The sequence below is a fragment of the Sinohyriopsis cumingii genome, chromosome 15 (assembly GCF_028554795.1).
Source record: "Sinohyriopsis cumingii isolate HCF-2022 chromosome 15, ASM2855479v2, whole genome shotgun sequence".
NCBI classification, from domain to species: Eukaryota; Metazoa; Mollusca; class Bivalvia; order Unionida; family Unionidae; genus Sinohyriopsis; species Sinohyriopsis cumingii.
Genome location: NC_142975.1, coordinates 117,328,471 through 117,346,663, shown reverse-complemented (window position 1 = coordinate 117,346,663; position 18,193 = coordinate 117,328,471). Strand labels below are relative to the sequence as shown.

The window sequence follows — 18,193 nt, the reverse complement described above, 5'->3', positions numbered from 1 at the left end:
ACTTAGTGGTAGAAACCCTTTATAATTCGATTTGAATGGTGAATGATATACTTAGTGGTAGAAACCCTTTATAATTCGATACGAATGGTGAATGATATACCTAGTGGTAGAAACCCTTTATAATTCGATTTGAATGGTGAATGATATACTTAGTGGTAGAAACCCTTTATAATTCGATTTGAATGGTGAATGATATACTTAGTGGTAGAAACCCTTTATAATTCGATTTGAATGGTGAATGATACACTTAGAGGTATAAACCCTTTATAATTCGATTTTGAATGGTGAATGATATACTTAGTGGTAGAAACCCTTTATAATTCGATTTGAATGGTGAATGATATACTTAGTGGTAGAAACCCTTTATAATTCGATTTGAATGGTGAATGATATACCTAGTGGTAGAAACCCTTTATAATTCGATTTGAATGGTGAATGATATACTTAGTGGTAGAAACCCTTTATAATTCGATACGAATGGTGAATGATATACCTAGTGGTAGAATCCCTTTATAATTCGATACGAATGGTGAATGATATACCTAGTGGTAGAAACCCTTTATAATTCGATTTGAATGGTGAATGATATACTTAGTGGTAGAAACCCTTTATAATTCGATTTGAATGGTGAATGATACACTTAGAGGTATAAACCCTTTATAATTCGATTTTGAATGGTGAATGATATACTTAGTGGTAGAAACCCTTTATAATTCGATTTGAATGGTGAATGATATACTTAGTGGTAGAAACCCTTTATAATTCGATACGAATGGTGAATGATATACCTAGTGGTAGAAACCCTTTATAATTCGATACGAATGGTGAATGATATACTTAGAGGTATAAACACTTTATAATTCGATACGAATGGTGAATGATATACTTAGTGGTAGAAACCCTTTATAATTCGATACGAATGGTGAATGATATACTTAGTGGTAGAAACCCTTTATAATTCGATACGAATGGTGAATGATATACCTAGTGGTAGAAACCCTTTATAATTCGATACGAATGGTGAATGATACACTTAGAGGTATAAACACTTTATAATTCGATACGAATGGTGAATGATATACTTAGTGGTAGAAACCCTTTATAATTCGATACGAATGGTGAATGATATACTTAGTGGTAGAAACCCTTCATAATTCGATACGAATGGTGAATGATACACTTAGAGGTATAAACACTTTATAATTCGATACGAATGGTGAATGATATACTTAGTGGTAGAAACCCTTTATAATTCGATACGAATGGTGAATGATATACTTAGTGGTAGAAACCCTTTATAATTCGATACGAATGGTGAATGATATACCTAGTGGTAGAATCCCTTTATAATTCGATTTGAATGGTGAATGATATACTTAGAGGTAGAAACCCTTTATAATTCGATACGAATGGTGAATGATATACCTAGTGGTAGAATCCCTTTATAATTCGATTTGAATGGTGAATGATATACCTAGTGGTAGAATCCCTTTATAATTCGATACGAATGGTGAATGATATACTTAGTGGTAGAAACCCTTTATAATTCGATACGAATGGTGAATGATATACCTAGTGGTAGAAACCCTTTATAATTCGATACGAATGGTGAATGATATACTTAGAGGTATAAACACTTTATAATTCGATACGAATGGTGAATGATATACTTAGTGGTAGAAACCCTTTATAATTCGATACGAATGGTGAATGATATACTTAGTGGTAGAAACCCTTTATAATTCGATACGAATGGTGAATGATATACCTAGTGGTAGAAACCCTTTATAATTCGATACGAATGGTGAATGATACACTTAGAGGTATAAACACTTTATAATTCGATACGAATGGTGAATGATATACTTAGTGGTAGAAACCCTTTATAATTCGATACGAATGGTGAATGATATACCTAGTGGTAGAAACCCTTTATAATTCGATACGAATGGTGAATGATACACTTAGAGGTATAAACACTTTATAATTCGATACGAATGGTGAATGATATACTTAGTGGTAGAAACCCTTTATAATTCGATACGAATGGTGAATGATATACCTAGTGGTAGAAACCCTTTATAATTCGATACGAATGGTGAATGATATACTTAGTGGTAGAAACCCTTTATAATTCGATACGAATGGTGAATGATATACCTAGTGGTAGAAACCCTTTATAATTCGATACGAATGGTGAATGATATACTTAGAGGTATAAACACTTTATAATTCGATACGAATGGTGAATGATATACTTAGTGGTAGAAACCCTTTATAATTCGATACGAATGGTGAATGATATACTTAGTGGTAGAAACCCTTTATAATTCGATACGAATGGTGAATGATATACCTAGTGGTAGAAACCATTTATAATTCGATACGAATGGTGAATGATATACTTAGTGGTAGAAACCCTTTATAATTCGATACGAATGGTGAATGATATACTTAGTGGTAGAAACCCTTTATAATTCGATACGAATGGTGAATGATATACCTAGTGGTAGAAACCCTTTATAATTCGATACGAATGGTGAATGATATACTTAGAGGTATAAACACTTTATAATTCGATACGAATGGTGAATGATATACTTAGTGGTAGAAACCCTTTATAATTCGATACGAATGGTGAATGATATACCTAGTGGTAGAAACCATTTATAATTCGATACGAATGGTGAATGATATACTTAGTGGTAGAAACCATTTATAATTCGATACGAATGGTGAATGATATACTTAGTGGTAGAAACCCTTTATAATTCGATACGAATGGTGAATGATACACTTAGTGGTAGAAACCCTTTATAATTCGATACGAATGGTGAATGATATACTTAGTGGTAGAAACCCTTTATAATTCGATACGAATGGTGAATGATATACCTAGTGGTAGAAACCCTTTATAATTCGATACGAATGGTGAATGATATACTTAGTGGTATAAACACTTTATAATTCGATACGAATGGTGAATGATACACTTAGTGGTAGAAACCCTTTATAATTCGATACGAATGGTGAATGATATACTTAGTGGTATAAACACTTTATAATTCGATACGAATGGTGAATGATATACTTAGTGGTAGAAACCCTTTATAATTCGATACGAATGGTGAATGATATACCTAGTGGTAGAAACCCTTTATAATTCGATACGAATGGTGAATGATATACTTAGAGGTATAAACACTTTATAATTCGATACGAATGGTGAATGATATACTTAGTGGTAGAAACCCTTTATAATTCGATACGAATGGTGAATGATATACCTAGTGGTAGAAACCATTTATAATTCGATACGAATGGTGAATGATATACTTAGTGGTAGAAACCCTTTATAATTCGATACGAATGGTGAATGATATACTTAGTGGTAGAAACCCTTTATAATTCGATACGAATGGTGAATGATATACTTAGTGGTAGAAACCCTTCATAATTCGATCCGCTAATTATGTACAGGAAAGTATGTATGTAAGTATACTTTTGTTGAATACATTTAATTACTATACACCATGACATACTCTATATTTACTTGTATTTTGTAATGTGGGCCAGCGGCCTAAATTATTGAATAAAGTATTATTATTATTATTATTATTATTATTATTATTATTATTATCCAATATAAACGGAAGTATTGACCTTCCTCAGCGTCCTGGCTCATCTGTCACATGTCTAACTCCGTAAATGTTTTCTAGTTTGTGTAACACTATCGATTAACAATAAATACTTTTACACATTCAAACTTTTCATGTAGCTGAGTTTAGAATGTGCTAAATGTTTCACGGATAATAATTGCTTAATGAAATTATGATACTTAAGAAATAAATGTCATCGTGGTCAGCAGGCGTTGCGAATATTTAATGTGGTAAGAAGCGAACGCCACCACAATAGTAAAACGTCGCGGTGATTAAACGTCGTTGTGACCAACATGTAGTGACCAAACGTCAGGTTACCCCAACTTTTGCTGTAAGCTGGATACACATGTCTAACAGTCCATAGTCTAAATTTATATTTTGGATCCGTTCCTTGATAAGTGCGAGCAGTGCGATATTGGCCCAATCGGACCCCACGCTCACAGGTGCCCCGCGCGTTAGTAATGTTTAAAATATATATATATATATATATATATATATATATATATATATATATATATATATATATATATATATATATATATATATATATATATAGAGAGAGAGAGAGAGAGAGAGAGAGAGAGAGAGAGAGAGAAAGTAATTTTAAAGCGGTGGAAGAAAACTGTAAGTTCAATATGATATACAAGTTGTTTAAAAGTTTACTTCCAAATGCCATGCTCATGGTGGGCCCTACCAAAATGATCCAAATCGGGATAAGCTTTTGCTAAGGTTGTTACTGCCTTCATATTACAACCAACACTGAAACAAAATTACCTTATTCATTTAATAAATGCTTCTTGTAAAATTTTAAAACAACGGTTAAGTGTCCTTTTCAAGTCCTATTAATCTGTTCATCATTTAGAAAACATGAGCAGTCAGTCAGAAGTGAACAGGAAGTTGACCCAAACATGAACAAATTACTGATGGTCCTATGTAGCAATTAGCGGTAGTCATTGGGTTGTTGCCAGCCAATATTGCTTGACGAAGGTACCTGAGTGTAACCAATTAAAAAAAAAACAACCTTCAACAGAAGCGTCAAACTCGTTTTTAAAATTCGCATCAGTGGGTTACTTGTAAATTTAAAACTCACAGGTTTGCTTAATAAGTACACGTTCTCAGTAACTTGTTTCGTTTTCACTTGATAATATTATTAAGAACCATCTGTTTGGTTTTACTTATACTCTAAGTTTATTCTATCAGAAAAAACTAAAGTTCACATGCTATCTATATTTGTACTATGTCCGTTCCTCTCTTACTTTTACTTCACATTAATTTACAGTATTTCCAATAGTAGGTAAATTTAACATTTTTCTACCAATAGGTCCCTGTGATTCCTACGAATACGAGTGCGACAATGGATGGTGCATTAATGATGAATTGAAATGTAATGGATTCAACCCATGTGGAGATCACTCCGATTGTCATCTGAAACTTTCAAGCGGTGCTGTGGTAGGAATCATCGTAGGCTGTATCTTTTTCGTTGGAATCTCTGTATCCGTGGCCATCTGTATCTACTGCTGCGTGCGTAAAAAGAAAAGATTTGAGGGAGTAAGACTGTTTTTCTAATATCCCAGTTTGAGCCACCCCTATTTTTCTCCCTTTTTATTTTTTTCGGACTCATAACGAGTCAACCGTGCCGTTGCATATTTTCGTTATTGCCTTATTTCTCATTATTTTGAAATCGTTTCTTTTCTCTTCCAATTTTCTAAAAAGTATGTCCTCATTTTCTGTTAAAATTTGAAAATTTTACTTGTTTCAGTTAAGTGTATGGCGTGTTGACAGTTCAACTGTGTTCACACACAACGGTGGATATTTTAGACACTTTCCTATATTTAACTTGGCTCTAGAGTTATGGTCAGCTGAAGAGTCATTACGGCAATATATATATATATATATATATATATATATATATATATATATATATATATATATGATTATTTCAGGATCAAATTCTGTGATTAACAGGTAGTAAATGCACGGGAAATAACACAACCCTATACTGTGGCCATTTTCAAATTTCGAGTTTATGCTAGACAATAGCTTAGAATAATTTATTTTAAAAATTCTGTGTTCAACAGCATGAAATTCCAAGTTATTGCAGTCTTTCTCTAGACATTGCATTTGAGATTTTTGGCGTGTTCTGTAATCAAACTTCATCAGAAAAAATCTTTGAAGATTTTCATCGGTGTACAGGAATACTGTTTGCCTCGTACAATATAAATTTATACCATTAGACGCATGACAATATTTATATTAGTTGAGGGGGGGGGGGGCGAGATTAAGGCGATCGGTTGTTGTTTTGGAAAGCAGAATTTGGCCTGTTACACGACGTCGACATCCTCAGGGTGATATAAATTGTTGCATAATGCAATGTCTGATTGCAACGTTTGGAAATGTAGACCTAAAGCGAATATTTTCAAGAAGTAGTGTTTGTTTGTTTTTTTTTATTTTATATTTCTGATGCAGAATTACTTATTTTTAATCATTTGAGCCTATAATGATATTATGAAAGTATGAAATGTGTATTGCGACAGCTCATAGTGACGTGAGAACCACATTTCAAAGATGTCAAGCCCATCCGGAGTTGCTGCATGATTCATCAATGCTATTATTTTAGTTATTTCGGCTATATATATATATATATATATATATATATATATATATATATATATATATATATATATATATATATATATATATATATATACACATATATATATATTGCATGGAATATATTAAAGGTTTAAAAGGACTATTGCTATAGCACAACGTAGCAGTTTCTTTTTCAAAACATAACTGTCAAAGAAATAAATAATGCTTAATAGTCACCGAAGTTTTAAACTAGAAATCGAGCTATTATTTCTGCATCATTATATATCAGTAAAGGATCTCAGTTGGTTAATGATTAAATATTGAATTTATGAAACGAGTCGAATAATGCCCAGCATTTGCGAGCCTTGACGAGCAAAAGCTGGCTATTATTCAAAATTTGATATTAAATCATTACACATTTAAGATATCTGTTTATCTTATACTTTTTATTGGAATGGAAATTCAAGTGAAAGAAGACACACTGATTTAATTCATTTTGACTCGGTCGATGCACTTTTCATTTGTTGCGCGTAACAAATAGTCCCTGTAATTTAATTTTTTACCAATTATAAATCAAAGAGCAACTGTCTTTCCGAATAAATGTAATATTTTACTCAAACAACATACTTTTTCGGTACATAATGTATGTACAAATTCAGTATGATGTCACAAAGAGAAATTTGCAACAGTGAGAATGTGTCACTATGTTTCACGTGTAAGCATTCAAATTGTTGGATATGTCATGGTAAGGTTATTAATACAGATATTCCCAATTTATAATAATATATTTGTGACCGGATATTTGCATTATTCGATTTGGAACAGTATAGTATACATAGGCAAATTCGGAATAGCATTACATAATAAGAGCTATTTTACGGCGCAGACATGCTGTGGTTGGCTAGCGTTCTTTCAGTTTGGACGCAGGTTTATATCCACATTCGTCTGTGAAGAGAGATGAGTTTATTTACTCCTATAAGCTAACATTTCAACTGCTCTTGTATATAGCGTGGATTCCATGTTACATGTACTCTCCCCTGCTCTTTCTATTCCACACGCACACTATCTATTGACCCATTCCCTTAGTTTTATTTGTTGTTGGTGTCCTTCTTTTTATGGGTTTAACGCCATTTTTTTAATGCATGATAATGATCTATACATGGCGTAACAAGCCGATGTGAGGGTAAATAGACCATATTCAGACAGACGTGACGTCTTTTCCACAATTTCCTTTGGACAGTCGATTCGAAAAATTACCGCCAAAATGTTTGTTATAATAGTAAGAACAAAAAGTTCCAGTATGCGGGGTAATTAAATTTTCACATGATCGCGACAAATCAGTAAAGAGCATACCGCGCGAGACTTTCATTGGCTTATTTGGACCATTCAGAACTACACGAGTGATATGTGAACATGTTATAATATCAAAAATATTAAACTGCACACACTATATATGACGTGTACCGACTACTTGATAAACAAGAAATTAAAAATGTAATAACTAGTTTTGAGTTAAACAATGTCGCTGGACCCAATCAAATTCGTCACAAACTGATAAAAGTATAGTTAAAGAAATATCGGTGCCTTTGCAAATACTTATCAGTAAATCAGTTGAGACCATTATGTATCCAGTATAGTGAAAGCCAACTCATTCCGAATGATAAGAAAGGAGACATAACTCTATCGTCTAACTGTAGACTAATTTCTCTAATGAGCTGTACGTCCAGGGATTTTGAAGGAATTAAATACAGACAGATAATTTGTTTTAATGAAAATGATTTGATGCATCAATACAAATCTACATATCTTCCAGGTCGTTCAAACAACTCGTGAACTAAAATATGTTTTTTTTTTCTCTTGATAGATCCAATTTAACAACCAATTTTTTTAAATTCACCGTAAGCTAAAAGACGAGACATACTATGCGTTTGATTTCTGGTGCGTAAAATTAAAATCTCTGTTTTCCATGAAGTATATTGAATAAAGTCTTCAGATAATATTTCCAAGTAACATATTTAGCGTTCGATATATATATATATATATATATATATATATATATATATATATATATATATATATATATATATATATATATATATATATTTCTTCTTTTTTCTCCCCCCACAGTTTGTGCAGTTTCATCTTTTTGGTATTATATATATGAAAATACCACTTTATGTGATTCTGATTGGTCCAATTAAGCCCATAAAATTATTGCGCAGTATTCTCTTTATTGATTCGCTGCGATCGTGGGAAAACTATTTAAATCCCACCTTCAACAAAACGTTTTGTTTTCATTGAACATTTTTTGGCCGCTATTTTTTTATTCAACTCGCGAAAGGGAATTGGGGAAAAATGGTCTCGGCTGTTTCAATATTGCCAATTTACCCCTACAGGGATTTGTTATATCATGTATAACATATCATAACATGAAAAATGGCAAAATCCCCAAGACAAGAACAATAACAACAAGTAAAACTACAGGTGCTGCTTAGATGATAACGAGGGTGGGAGTGGGGATGGGTGGGCATCTGTAGCATATCTGTAGTATGGAATCTACCCTCTATACAAGCTTGATTTAAATGTGAACGTACTGAAGTAAATAAACCCACCTTTGTTCACAAACGAATGTCGACATAAAAAGGTCTCCCCAACTGACAGAACTTTATCCAACCACAGCATATTTACGCGGTAAATATGTGATTCAAGTCCGATTGAAAAAGAGATTTGTTTACATCTTTTGTACAATCTAATATTCCAAATCAAATACTGCAAATATCCATTCTCAAATACGTTACAGTAAATATGTGTATTTCTGCATCCAGTAATCTCCTTTTCACAAAAATATCTCACCAATGTAATGTTTTGTTGTGATGTGGAATTTCAACGCAAACAGTGTTAACGATATTGTTCTGGCCAAACTGAAACCGGTATTAAGCACCGTATCAAACAATGTGAATCACACGCATTGGACATTTTGTGTTGTCAAATATTTTTTCTTTCATAAAATGTTAAGTTTATTTGGATGGCCGCTTATTTTTTGATTTATAGTTTACGAAAATATATGATATACTATTGCTATTTCAGCTTTGTTTTGGACTATATTGTACGCAAAACAAATCAAAGATACAGAATATTTCTACTAAAATAAAAATATGTGATAAAAGGAATATCAAATGGGTAACGATTTAATATTAAATTTATGAAACTCGTTAAATAATGGCCAAGTTTTGCTCGACAAGGCTCCATTCTAGCCGTCTCGACTATGTCTTGCAACTGGGCAAAGTGGCGCCTGGACGAGAGAGTGAGGCTGACGCAGCGAAACTCTTCCTCACTTTAATTCTCCTCACGCGCAGATCATTTATGTCATCACCCGTGCCCACGTCCTGCGGCGATGGGCGACCTGTGACGCGGCAGGTGTAGATTCACTGGCAGCCGTAGTGGCTGACCTGCACGCAGGCGGCTCAGGCCGTATGGTCATCTTCCAATGATCTGAAGCAGAAATGGATATCGGCAGCCGTCTGAGCGACTAAGCAGACCTCTTCAGGATAGCGCTGTTTACCTCCATAGCATGATGAAGGGGCTAGAAAAGGTGCCCTAAAAAAAGCCTGCTTCATCTACCCCGACCAGCTTACCACGGCTGGAGGGAATCCTATTCTTGCGGTCGAAACACAAAGAAAACTCGAAAGGTTCCACTCACTCATGGTGCGTGGAACATACGCACTCTATTGGATCGTGCAGAGGCTGACAGACAAGAGAGACGAACTGCCCTGATAGAAAGAGAACGTGCTCGCTACAAGATAGAGATAGCAGCCCTGAGTAAAACTGGCTTGACTGACGAGGGCCAACTGACTGAAATTGGGGCTGGTTACACCTTTTTCTGGAGTGGACGTGACACAGATGAACGTAGTGAGTCTGGAGTTGGATTCACTGTCAAGTCGAATTTGGTAAATAAGCTCTCCATCTTACCAAAGGGAATTAATGACCAGATTATAATGCTGAAGGTATTCTTACACGAAAAAAGCAAGCCACACTTATTAGTGCTTATAACTATGACCTACTCGGAAGAAGCCAAAAACATGTTCTACCAGGATCTGGATGCTCTGATTGCTTCAGTACCAAAGTCGGACATGCTGATCATTATTGGTGATTTTAATACCAGAGTTGGCGAGGACCACATCTCTGGGAAGGGAGTTATTGGTAGACACGGAATTGGCAACTGCAACAGCAATGGACATATGCTCTTGAGGATGTGCGCAACATATGATCTCCTGATCACAAACACCCATCTTCCGTCTTCGTAACCGTAACAACTTGGATGCACCCGTGGTCTAAGCAATTGCATCAGATCGACTACATCTTAGTCCGTAGGAATGACAGGCAGGATGTCCGTGTGACCAAGGCTATGTGTGGTACTGACTGCTGGACAGGCCACATATACTGATTTCCAAGACGAATCTTAGAATTCGACCTCCCAGATGTCCACAGGGAATTAAAGTCCAAAAACGACTCAATATCTCCAGGCTGAAAGTCTGCAACACTGAGAAATCTCTGTCTGAAGCTCTGACAAGCTAGCTATAAAACACAGACTCTGATATCAGCGACGTAGAGAAATGCTGGGCGGCCTTCAAACATCTGGTGTACTCTACTGCATTTGAAACCCTTGGCGTCACTGCACGAAAGCACCAAGACTGGTTCGACGAGAACTTTGAAGAAATACAGTCCCTGCTATAGGAGAAGCATCGTCTCCATCGTGCATGCAACATCGATCCCATGTCCGCTGCAAAGATAGATGCATTCAGCAGAGTCCGCCAAGCAGTGCAGACGAAACTGCGCGAGATGCAGGACACATGGCTGAGCCGAAAGGATGATGATATCCAGTCCTTTGCCGACAGACACGACAGAAAGAATTTCTATAGTGCTCTTCGTGATGTGTATGACCCAGTAACATCAGGCACAGCCCCACTCTTGAGATCTGATGGCAACACTCTCATAACCAAGAAGGAGAAGATACTGGATCGCTGAGTGAAACACTTTGACGGTATCCATCAACGATAAAGCGATCAACCGTCTGCCCCAGGTGGAGATCAACGATATATTGGCTGACCCTCCAACAGTGATGGAAACTCATAAGGCCATTGAGATCCTGTCTAGCGGGAAAACTCCAGGAGCAGACTCCATCACAGCTGAGATCTACAAATCTGGTGGGCCTAAGCTAATGGGAAGACTAACAGAGATGTTATGTGGGATGTGGAAGATGAAACGCATACCCCAGGAATTAAAAGATGCATCCATCATCAACATTTACAATCGCAAATGCAATCGCCAATCCTGCGACAACCATAGAGCAATCTCTCTACTCTGCATCGCTGGCAAGGTCCTCGCCAGGCTATTGCCGAACAGACTCACCGAACTCCTTGATCATAGCCTACTACCAGAAAGTCAGTGTGGCTTCAGAAAGAAGAGAGGCACCATCGACATGATCTGTTGTTGCCAGGCAGTTACAAGAAAAGTGTCTTGAACAAAATGTCCAGTTATACACCATCCTCGTGGGCCTGACTAAGGCATTTTACACTGTCAGCCGGTAAGGCCTTTGGAAGATCATGGGCAAATTTGGATGTCCAGAAGTCTTCATTGAAATGGTGAGGCAGTTTCGTGATGGGATCGATGTTGCATGCACGATGGAGACGATGCTTCTCCTATAGCAGGGACTGTATTTCTTCAAAGAGTCCAGGACCAGGGTAACTATTCCAAACCCTTTGCAGTTACTAATGTTGTGAAACAAGGATGCGTCTTAGCCCCCACTCTCTTCAGCCTCATGTTCTCCGCAATGTTGATGGATGCTTTCAAGGACAGCGATGTTGGAGTAGGTATCCGATACCGCCTGGATGGGAAGTTGTTCAACCTGAGGAGGCATGAAGCCAAAACCAAAGTCCAAGTTGAGAACATTCGCGACCTGCTGTTTGCAGATGACTGTGTCCTCAACTCCAGGACAGAGGCAGGCATACAACAGAGCATGGACCTTTTTCACAGCGTACACCAACTTCGGACACACCGACTCTACCAGTCGGCTCGGCTGCACCCTCTCACAAGCAGTCCACATAGACAATGAGGTCAACACCAGGATTGCCAAAGCCAGCGTAGCATTTGGCAGACTCCGCTCAAATGTCTGGGATAGGAGAGGCATCAAGTTTGCCACCAAACTCAAAGTCTACTCAGCGGTTGTTCTCCCCACCCTCCTCTATGCTTGCTAGACATGGACTGTGTATAGCCGCCATGTTAAAAAAAACTGAACCACTTCCATATGAGCTCCCTTAGAAAACTACTGAAAATCAGATGGCAGGACAAGGTACCGAACACAGAAGTGCTCACTAAGGCCGGCATGACAAGTATCCATACCATGTTGTGCAATGCTCAACTCCGATGGGTTGGCCATGTCGGTAGAACGCCTACCTAAGAAGGTTTTCTATGGAGAGCTACACCAAGGTAGGAGATCTCATGGTGATCAAAAAAAGAGGTACAAAGACACCCTCAAGGCTTCGCTGAAGAACCTAAGCTTTGATCCTGACAGCTGGGAGAGTGTCGCTGCTAACCGATCTGCTTGGCGCAGTCAAGTCAATGCTGATGCGGCAGCCTTTGAGCAGAAAAGACTGGTGGACGCAGCTGAAAAATGTGATCTGCGCAAATCCAGGAACAGCAGTTGCGCAACTCCGGTCAGCAACCTGTACATCCATGTCCCTACTCTTCCTGACTCTTCCTGGCCCCAATCGGACTGATCAGCCATCTCCGGACCCACCCTCAGTGAATCGATGACATTGAATAGTCCTCATCGACACCTCATCATTATCTTATGAAAAATGGCTTAAAACTCCAAGACAAGAACAACAAGAAGTAACAATCAGGGTATTAATCAGTTGATAGCAGATGTGTGGGGTGGGGTGCAGTTGTACGTTATGTAGGTAAAGTGGAATCCACCCAAGCTTATAAGTGTGGTTCAATTGTTAACCTACAGAAGTAAACGCAGCTCAACGTTGTTCACAGATGAACGTGGACATAAACCGGTCTGCCAACTGACAGAACTTCGCCAAACCATCGCATATTTACGCGGTGAATGTGTGATGCAATTCCGACTCAAAATCAGTTTTTTTTTAAATACTTCTGTAGGCTACTGTTCCAAATCAAATACTGCAAATATCAGGTCATAAGTACATTAATATAAATATGAGAATTTCTGCATCCAGTAATCCTCCTTTCACATGAATATTACAATAATGAAATGTTTTGTTGTGAAAGTGAAACTAGGTAAACTACTATACTCACATCACACACATTGGATATATATTCTATAGAATCCAGGGATAGCACTTTCCGTTATGTTTGGTGTATATTTATAATAATCTATAATTAATTATATATAACTTAATTTCTTTCATAGGAATCCGGAATGACTGTATATATAGATGATAATTTATTAATAGATCGTTATGAGAGTGTATACATTATTAAATATTATTAACATATTTACATTAGCATGTAGTAGTACACACGAGTGAATATAAAACCGATTGAGTAGTATCATTGTTTGATAATGTGTGCTTAATCGTGAGGGAAGATGGGCTCGTGTGTTCAGGCAAGGCGATGGGTGCCGTTTACCTGTGGATCTGGGTTCGAATCTCCGTAGAGTACGAATTAAAAATTCTCTAACCTGTATGATAGTATTATTTGTATTAAAATATTAATTCTACCTACTATTATCAAGCATTCTTCTATAGGAATCAAATGATACCACTTTCCGTTCTGTCTGGTGTATATTTATAATTCTCTCTCTCGCTCGAGAAAGAGAACAACAGCTCGAAATTCTAAATGGCCACTTTAGGCAGCGTTGTGTTTGTCCACGTGCATTCACAACTTGTCGAAACTAATCCACCATTATCAAAAATATCAAAATAGTTAAACCTTTAAACACCGTCTTGAATGACAGAAAAACAAAAGATAAGATGACTTATATAAAAAGCCACTCTCCCCCTCCCTCTGCTGAATAAAATTTGACCAATTTGGATAGAAGACCTTTTAAAAATTTGGCAACTGATTTAAATCCGATGTCAAATATGGCCAACGTTGCCAAAACAAGACGCCGTGAAATGATATTTCCAAAATCTCTGAAAGAATTTGAGCAATTTGAGCAAACTTGACAGAAATCATCTTAGCATGAAGATTTTTCAGATTTTTTAAATGTTAATGATGCCAATCTGACATCATCTATGGCCGTTGTTACTAAAAGTATAAAGTCTTATAAATTACTGCGTAAATGAATTTTATCGAATTTGAGAGAAATTAGGCTAGTTTGAAGACCTTGTAAATTCTTACAGAACATGTCATTCCACCGTCAAGTTAATGTTGCTTCAAATGATTTTTTTCTCACACCACTTTATCATAAAAATGCGCAGCTGAAACTTTAACACATTTAACACAAGGCATTCTGGCATAAATTTGAACATTCCTAACACAAACCATTATGGCATACATTTGAACAATTCTGATACAAAGCATTCGGCTATAAATTTATATATTTATGGAATTTTATTGCTCTCAATATTAGTTAAATAATACTGACGTGCGATCAGATACGGATGAAGATACCAAAACTAGAGATACAGTGAAACTTTGTTTTCATAATGTATTGAATCAAGGTCATTGATAAAGCTGACAGAAATCATCATATTAACCCATACTGCTTGGCAAACTGCTGTTGTGTTTAGTTTTAGGTAGATTTCAGTAAGTGAGCGATCTCAGGCCCATTATATATATTTTGCTTAATAAAGGAATTATTAAAGAAATTTTTAGCATACTAGAATATATTTCTTTTCTTCATTAGGCAGAACTTCTAAGCCAAAATGGGACATTTAATCTCAAATTCCAGTTCCGATCTTTAAATAATATTTGTAGAAGAGAGAGAGAGAGAGAGAGAGAGAGAGCATACTTTTAAGTAAGAATTTTGCACACAAAAAAATTACTGGTGTGTAACCATCCTAAATTTTCACCAAATCAGATATTCAGTTGGATTAATTTTATTAAGATTCAGTCCACCCATTACAACAGCATCAACAACAACAACAATAACAACGAGAATAATAATAATAATAATCATAATAATAATAATAAAGCTATACCTGTTTTTGATAACATCAACTAATTTTCAGTCAATTCTCTTCAAGTGACTATGTGAGCCCCATAGATTCATCGTGAATACATCAGCTTTGACATTTTAGCTCAGTCATGTCATACAGTTTGGTGACTCACATGGTATTTTGATTTCCGGTCTGCACCAAGACAGGGTCACATTTGCTTGCGTCATTCTTTTTTCCACCGATCTCGCATGGTTTCGGTAAGGATTGACACTGTTTCAAGGGTTCAGAGACAACTCTTTCATATTTTCTGTATTAAACTTTATTGCGAGGCTGTTTTGATGTCTTCAATTGCATAATCCTCTGGCCATTGGCAGCTTTCAACAAAATTTCTCTACTTGGGCCTCACCTGTTCAATTCGACTCTACAGGATAAGCCTAATCACTATCACATGCTGGAAACGAACTGGATGAGAAACGATTAGAACTCCCATATTATACCTATCTAATCTTACTGCACCAGCTGTCGTTATTTTTATGCCAAATAAATCAAAGAAAAAACGTAAAGCCATACTTTATTATACATTTTGTTAAACTTATGTTATTTAAATCGCAATAACAACCTTTCTTAGCTCAAAAATCAAAATCGTAATGCCACTAAATTATTTGAGTAATTCTTCATTGAGAGAAAATACCATAAATTGTTCCAAATATGTATTCTGTCTTACGCATTGATTCCTTATTATCTTACCAGCTATTTTGAAGAGTTCTTAAGATAGCCATCAAAGTTGTACAAGATGTTTTACAGTCTTTATTAGTTGCAATATTGTTATTTCCAGATGGATTCAAATTGTGCGCATGGAAGCATAAGTTCTTTCCATATGCAACGATACTTAATTTTTTTCTTATTCAGGGACATGTACCGTCGTCAGTATTTCCTACAGACTAAATTATATTTTCTTCAGAACTGGTCAAAAATTAACTATTGTACTAAATAAAGAAATTAATACTGACAAAATGTTTGCCTGATGTAAACAAATATGCGGAATAATTCTATAAAATTAGTGGCATTTTGAGAAAGGTTTGTTTATCGTGAATGCATTTAAAATGATTAAATAGCATACACATGTGTATTTTATTGAATAATTTAGAACATTGGTCATTTGATCTTTTTGAGACAGTGATCCACTCAGAACAATGCTTTAGATTGATAAGTTTCATACTAGTGATAATCATGGAAAAACAATATTTTTTTCCAGACAGCTACATGTGTTACAAACCAACCTGTCGTCATATATTCACCTAATGGACTGCATCCTATGACTACCATGGCGACATCTCAGACGAACAATCAACACTTACTGGCATCACAGCAGCCGCAGCCACAGTCACAATTACCGTGGCCAACAAAACCACAGTCATCTTCTCAGCCTTCATTGGCATAAGCGTACAGAGATCGTCCTCGCCTCTGTTTTATACAATATTTTGTCTAAAAGATAGAAAAGTGTCTACCTCTTGTATTATTCCATTTCTAGTGCAAGTATACTTCCCAGATATATTTTCATCATATTTTGAGCACATTTCCTAGCAAAATCAATTTTAAAGTAAGCGATGGAATGTTCTCTTTGCATCTCTTGACATTTTAAAATTATATTCTTATATCACCTTCCACTTAGATCATAAACTCCGATTCGTTTATATTTGAGTGGAAACACGGACGGTTTGTTCTAAAGTATTAAGCCAATCGAAACAATGATGAAGCGATTTTAAAAACGACATCCAATTTACTTTCAGATTTCCTGAAATCTTAATATGCATGATCAACGTTTATATTATTTTGATTTTAGCTAAGGTCTTTGACACAATGTTGAACATATTTGGCGTTCGGTACAATCATAAAATTCATTAAAAATCGTCTGATATAGACACAAGGCGTAAGAGGGCAGGTGCTGTACAATCTGCTGTTAAACCTCATATTACTACCGCCTTCAATATTTATTTTATATTATTTTTGCAGAAACGGCATTGACGAAGGAGAATTGTAGAATTTCATTATTAATAAATGCTGTATTGTTGGGTTGCGTATGTTGTAATACGCATGTGTGGAGAACTACGTTTGAAAATCGCATATGAACATATTGACTCCCTGATTGGTCAGAATGGTGTGGCATCTACCATACTATCATAATTACTTATCTTTGATGTACACGTTAAGCAAATATGTATCCGGCGAAATTATTCCCTTGCCACATTAAATTTAGGAAAAAATAGTGCTAACTCACAAATCCAGCCCTCCACGAAACACTAAAACCTTTTCTTTACCATCCATACAGTGTTTAGACCAGTTACCAAAAGGTGCGGTACGACAAGCATCACAACACAACGCCTCTTGATATCCATACAGTGTTTAGACCAGTTACCAAAAGGTGCGGTACGACAAGCATCACAACACAACGCCTCTTGATATCCATACGGTGTTTAGACCAGTTACCAAAAGGTGCGGTACGAGAAGCATCACAGCACAGCGCCTCTTGATATCCATACAGATCATCTTAAACATCTTCAATTCTTCTCATTCATCAAAAAGTGTGATTATGACTGACTGACCGACTGACTGATGGAATTGACGGGTCGTAATGCTTTCAGAGTAAGCGGGTAGAGTTCCTCGAGAGAGTTTCTGTAGCAGCGTACTTGATTCTTCTCTCCGCCTTTACATGCGCCTTCTGCTAATCACAGTACTGGCTCAGTGGCAAGTAGCCTCTAGATCATATTGCTCCGTTCTCGACCGAGATAAAACGGTACCTGAGCCACTGACACG

The 18,193-nt window shown here is 36.3% G+C and overlaps 1 protein-coding gene across 1 annotated transcript in view; it reads left to right on the top strand.

Annotated features, from left to right (window-relative positions):
- Positions 1–17,450, top strand: part of LOC149782557 (uncharacterized) — a 49,779-nt gene extending 32,329 nt beyond the window's left edge. The window contains exons 4-5 of the mRNA XM_089934000.1: positions 4,981–5,207; positions 16,635–17,450. Coding sequence (XP_089790126.1) covers positions 4,981–5,207; positions 16,635–16,820 — 413 coding nt within the window. The 3' untranslated portion in view covers positions 16,821–17,450. The remainder of the gene's footprint in view (positions 1–4,980; positions 5,208–16,634) is intronic.
- Positions 17,451–18,193: the final 743 nt, after the last annotated feature.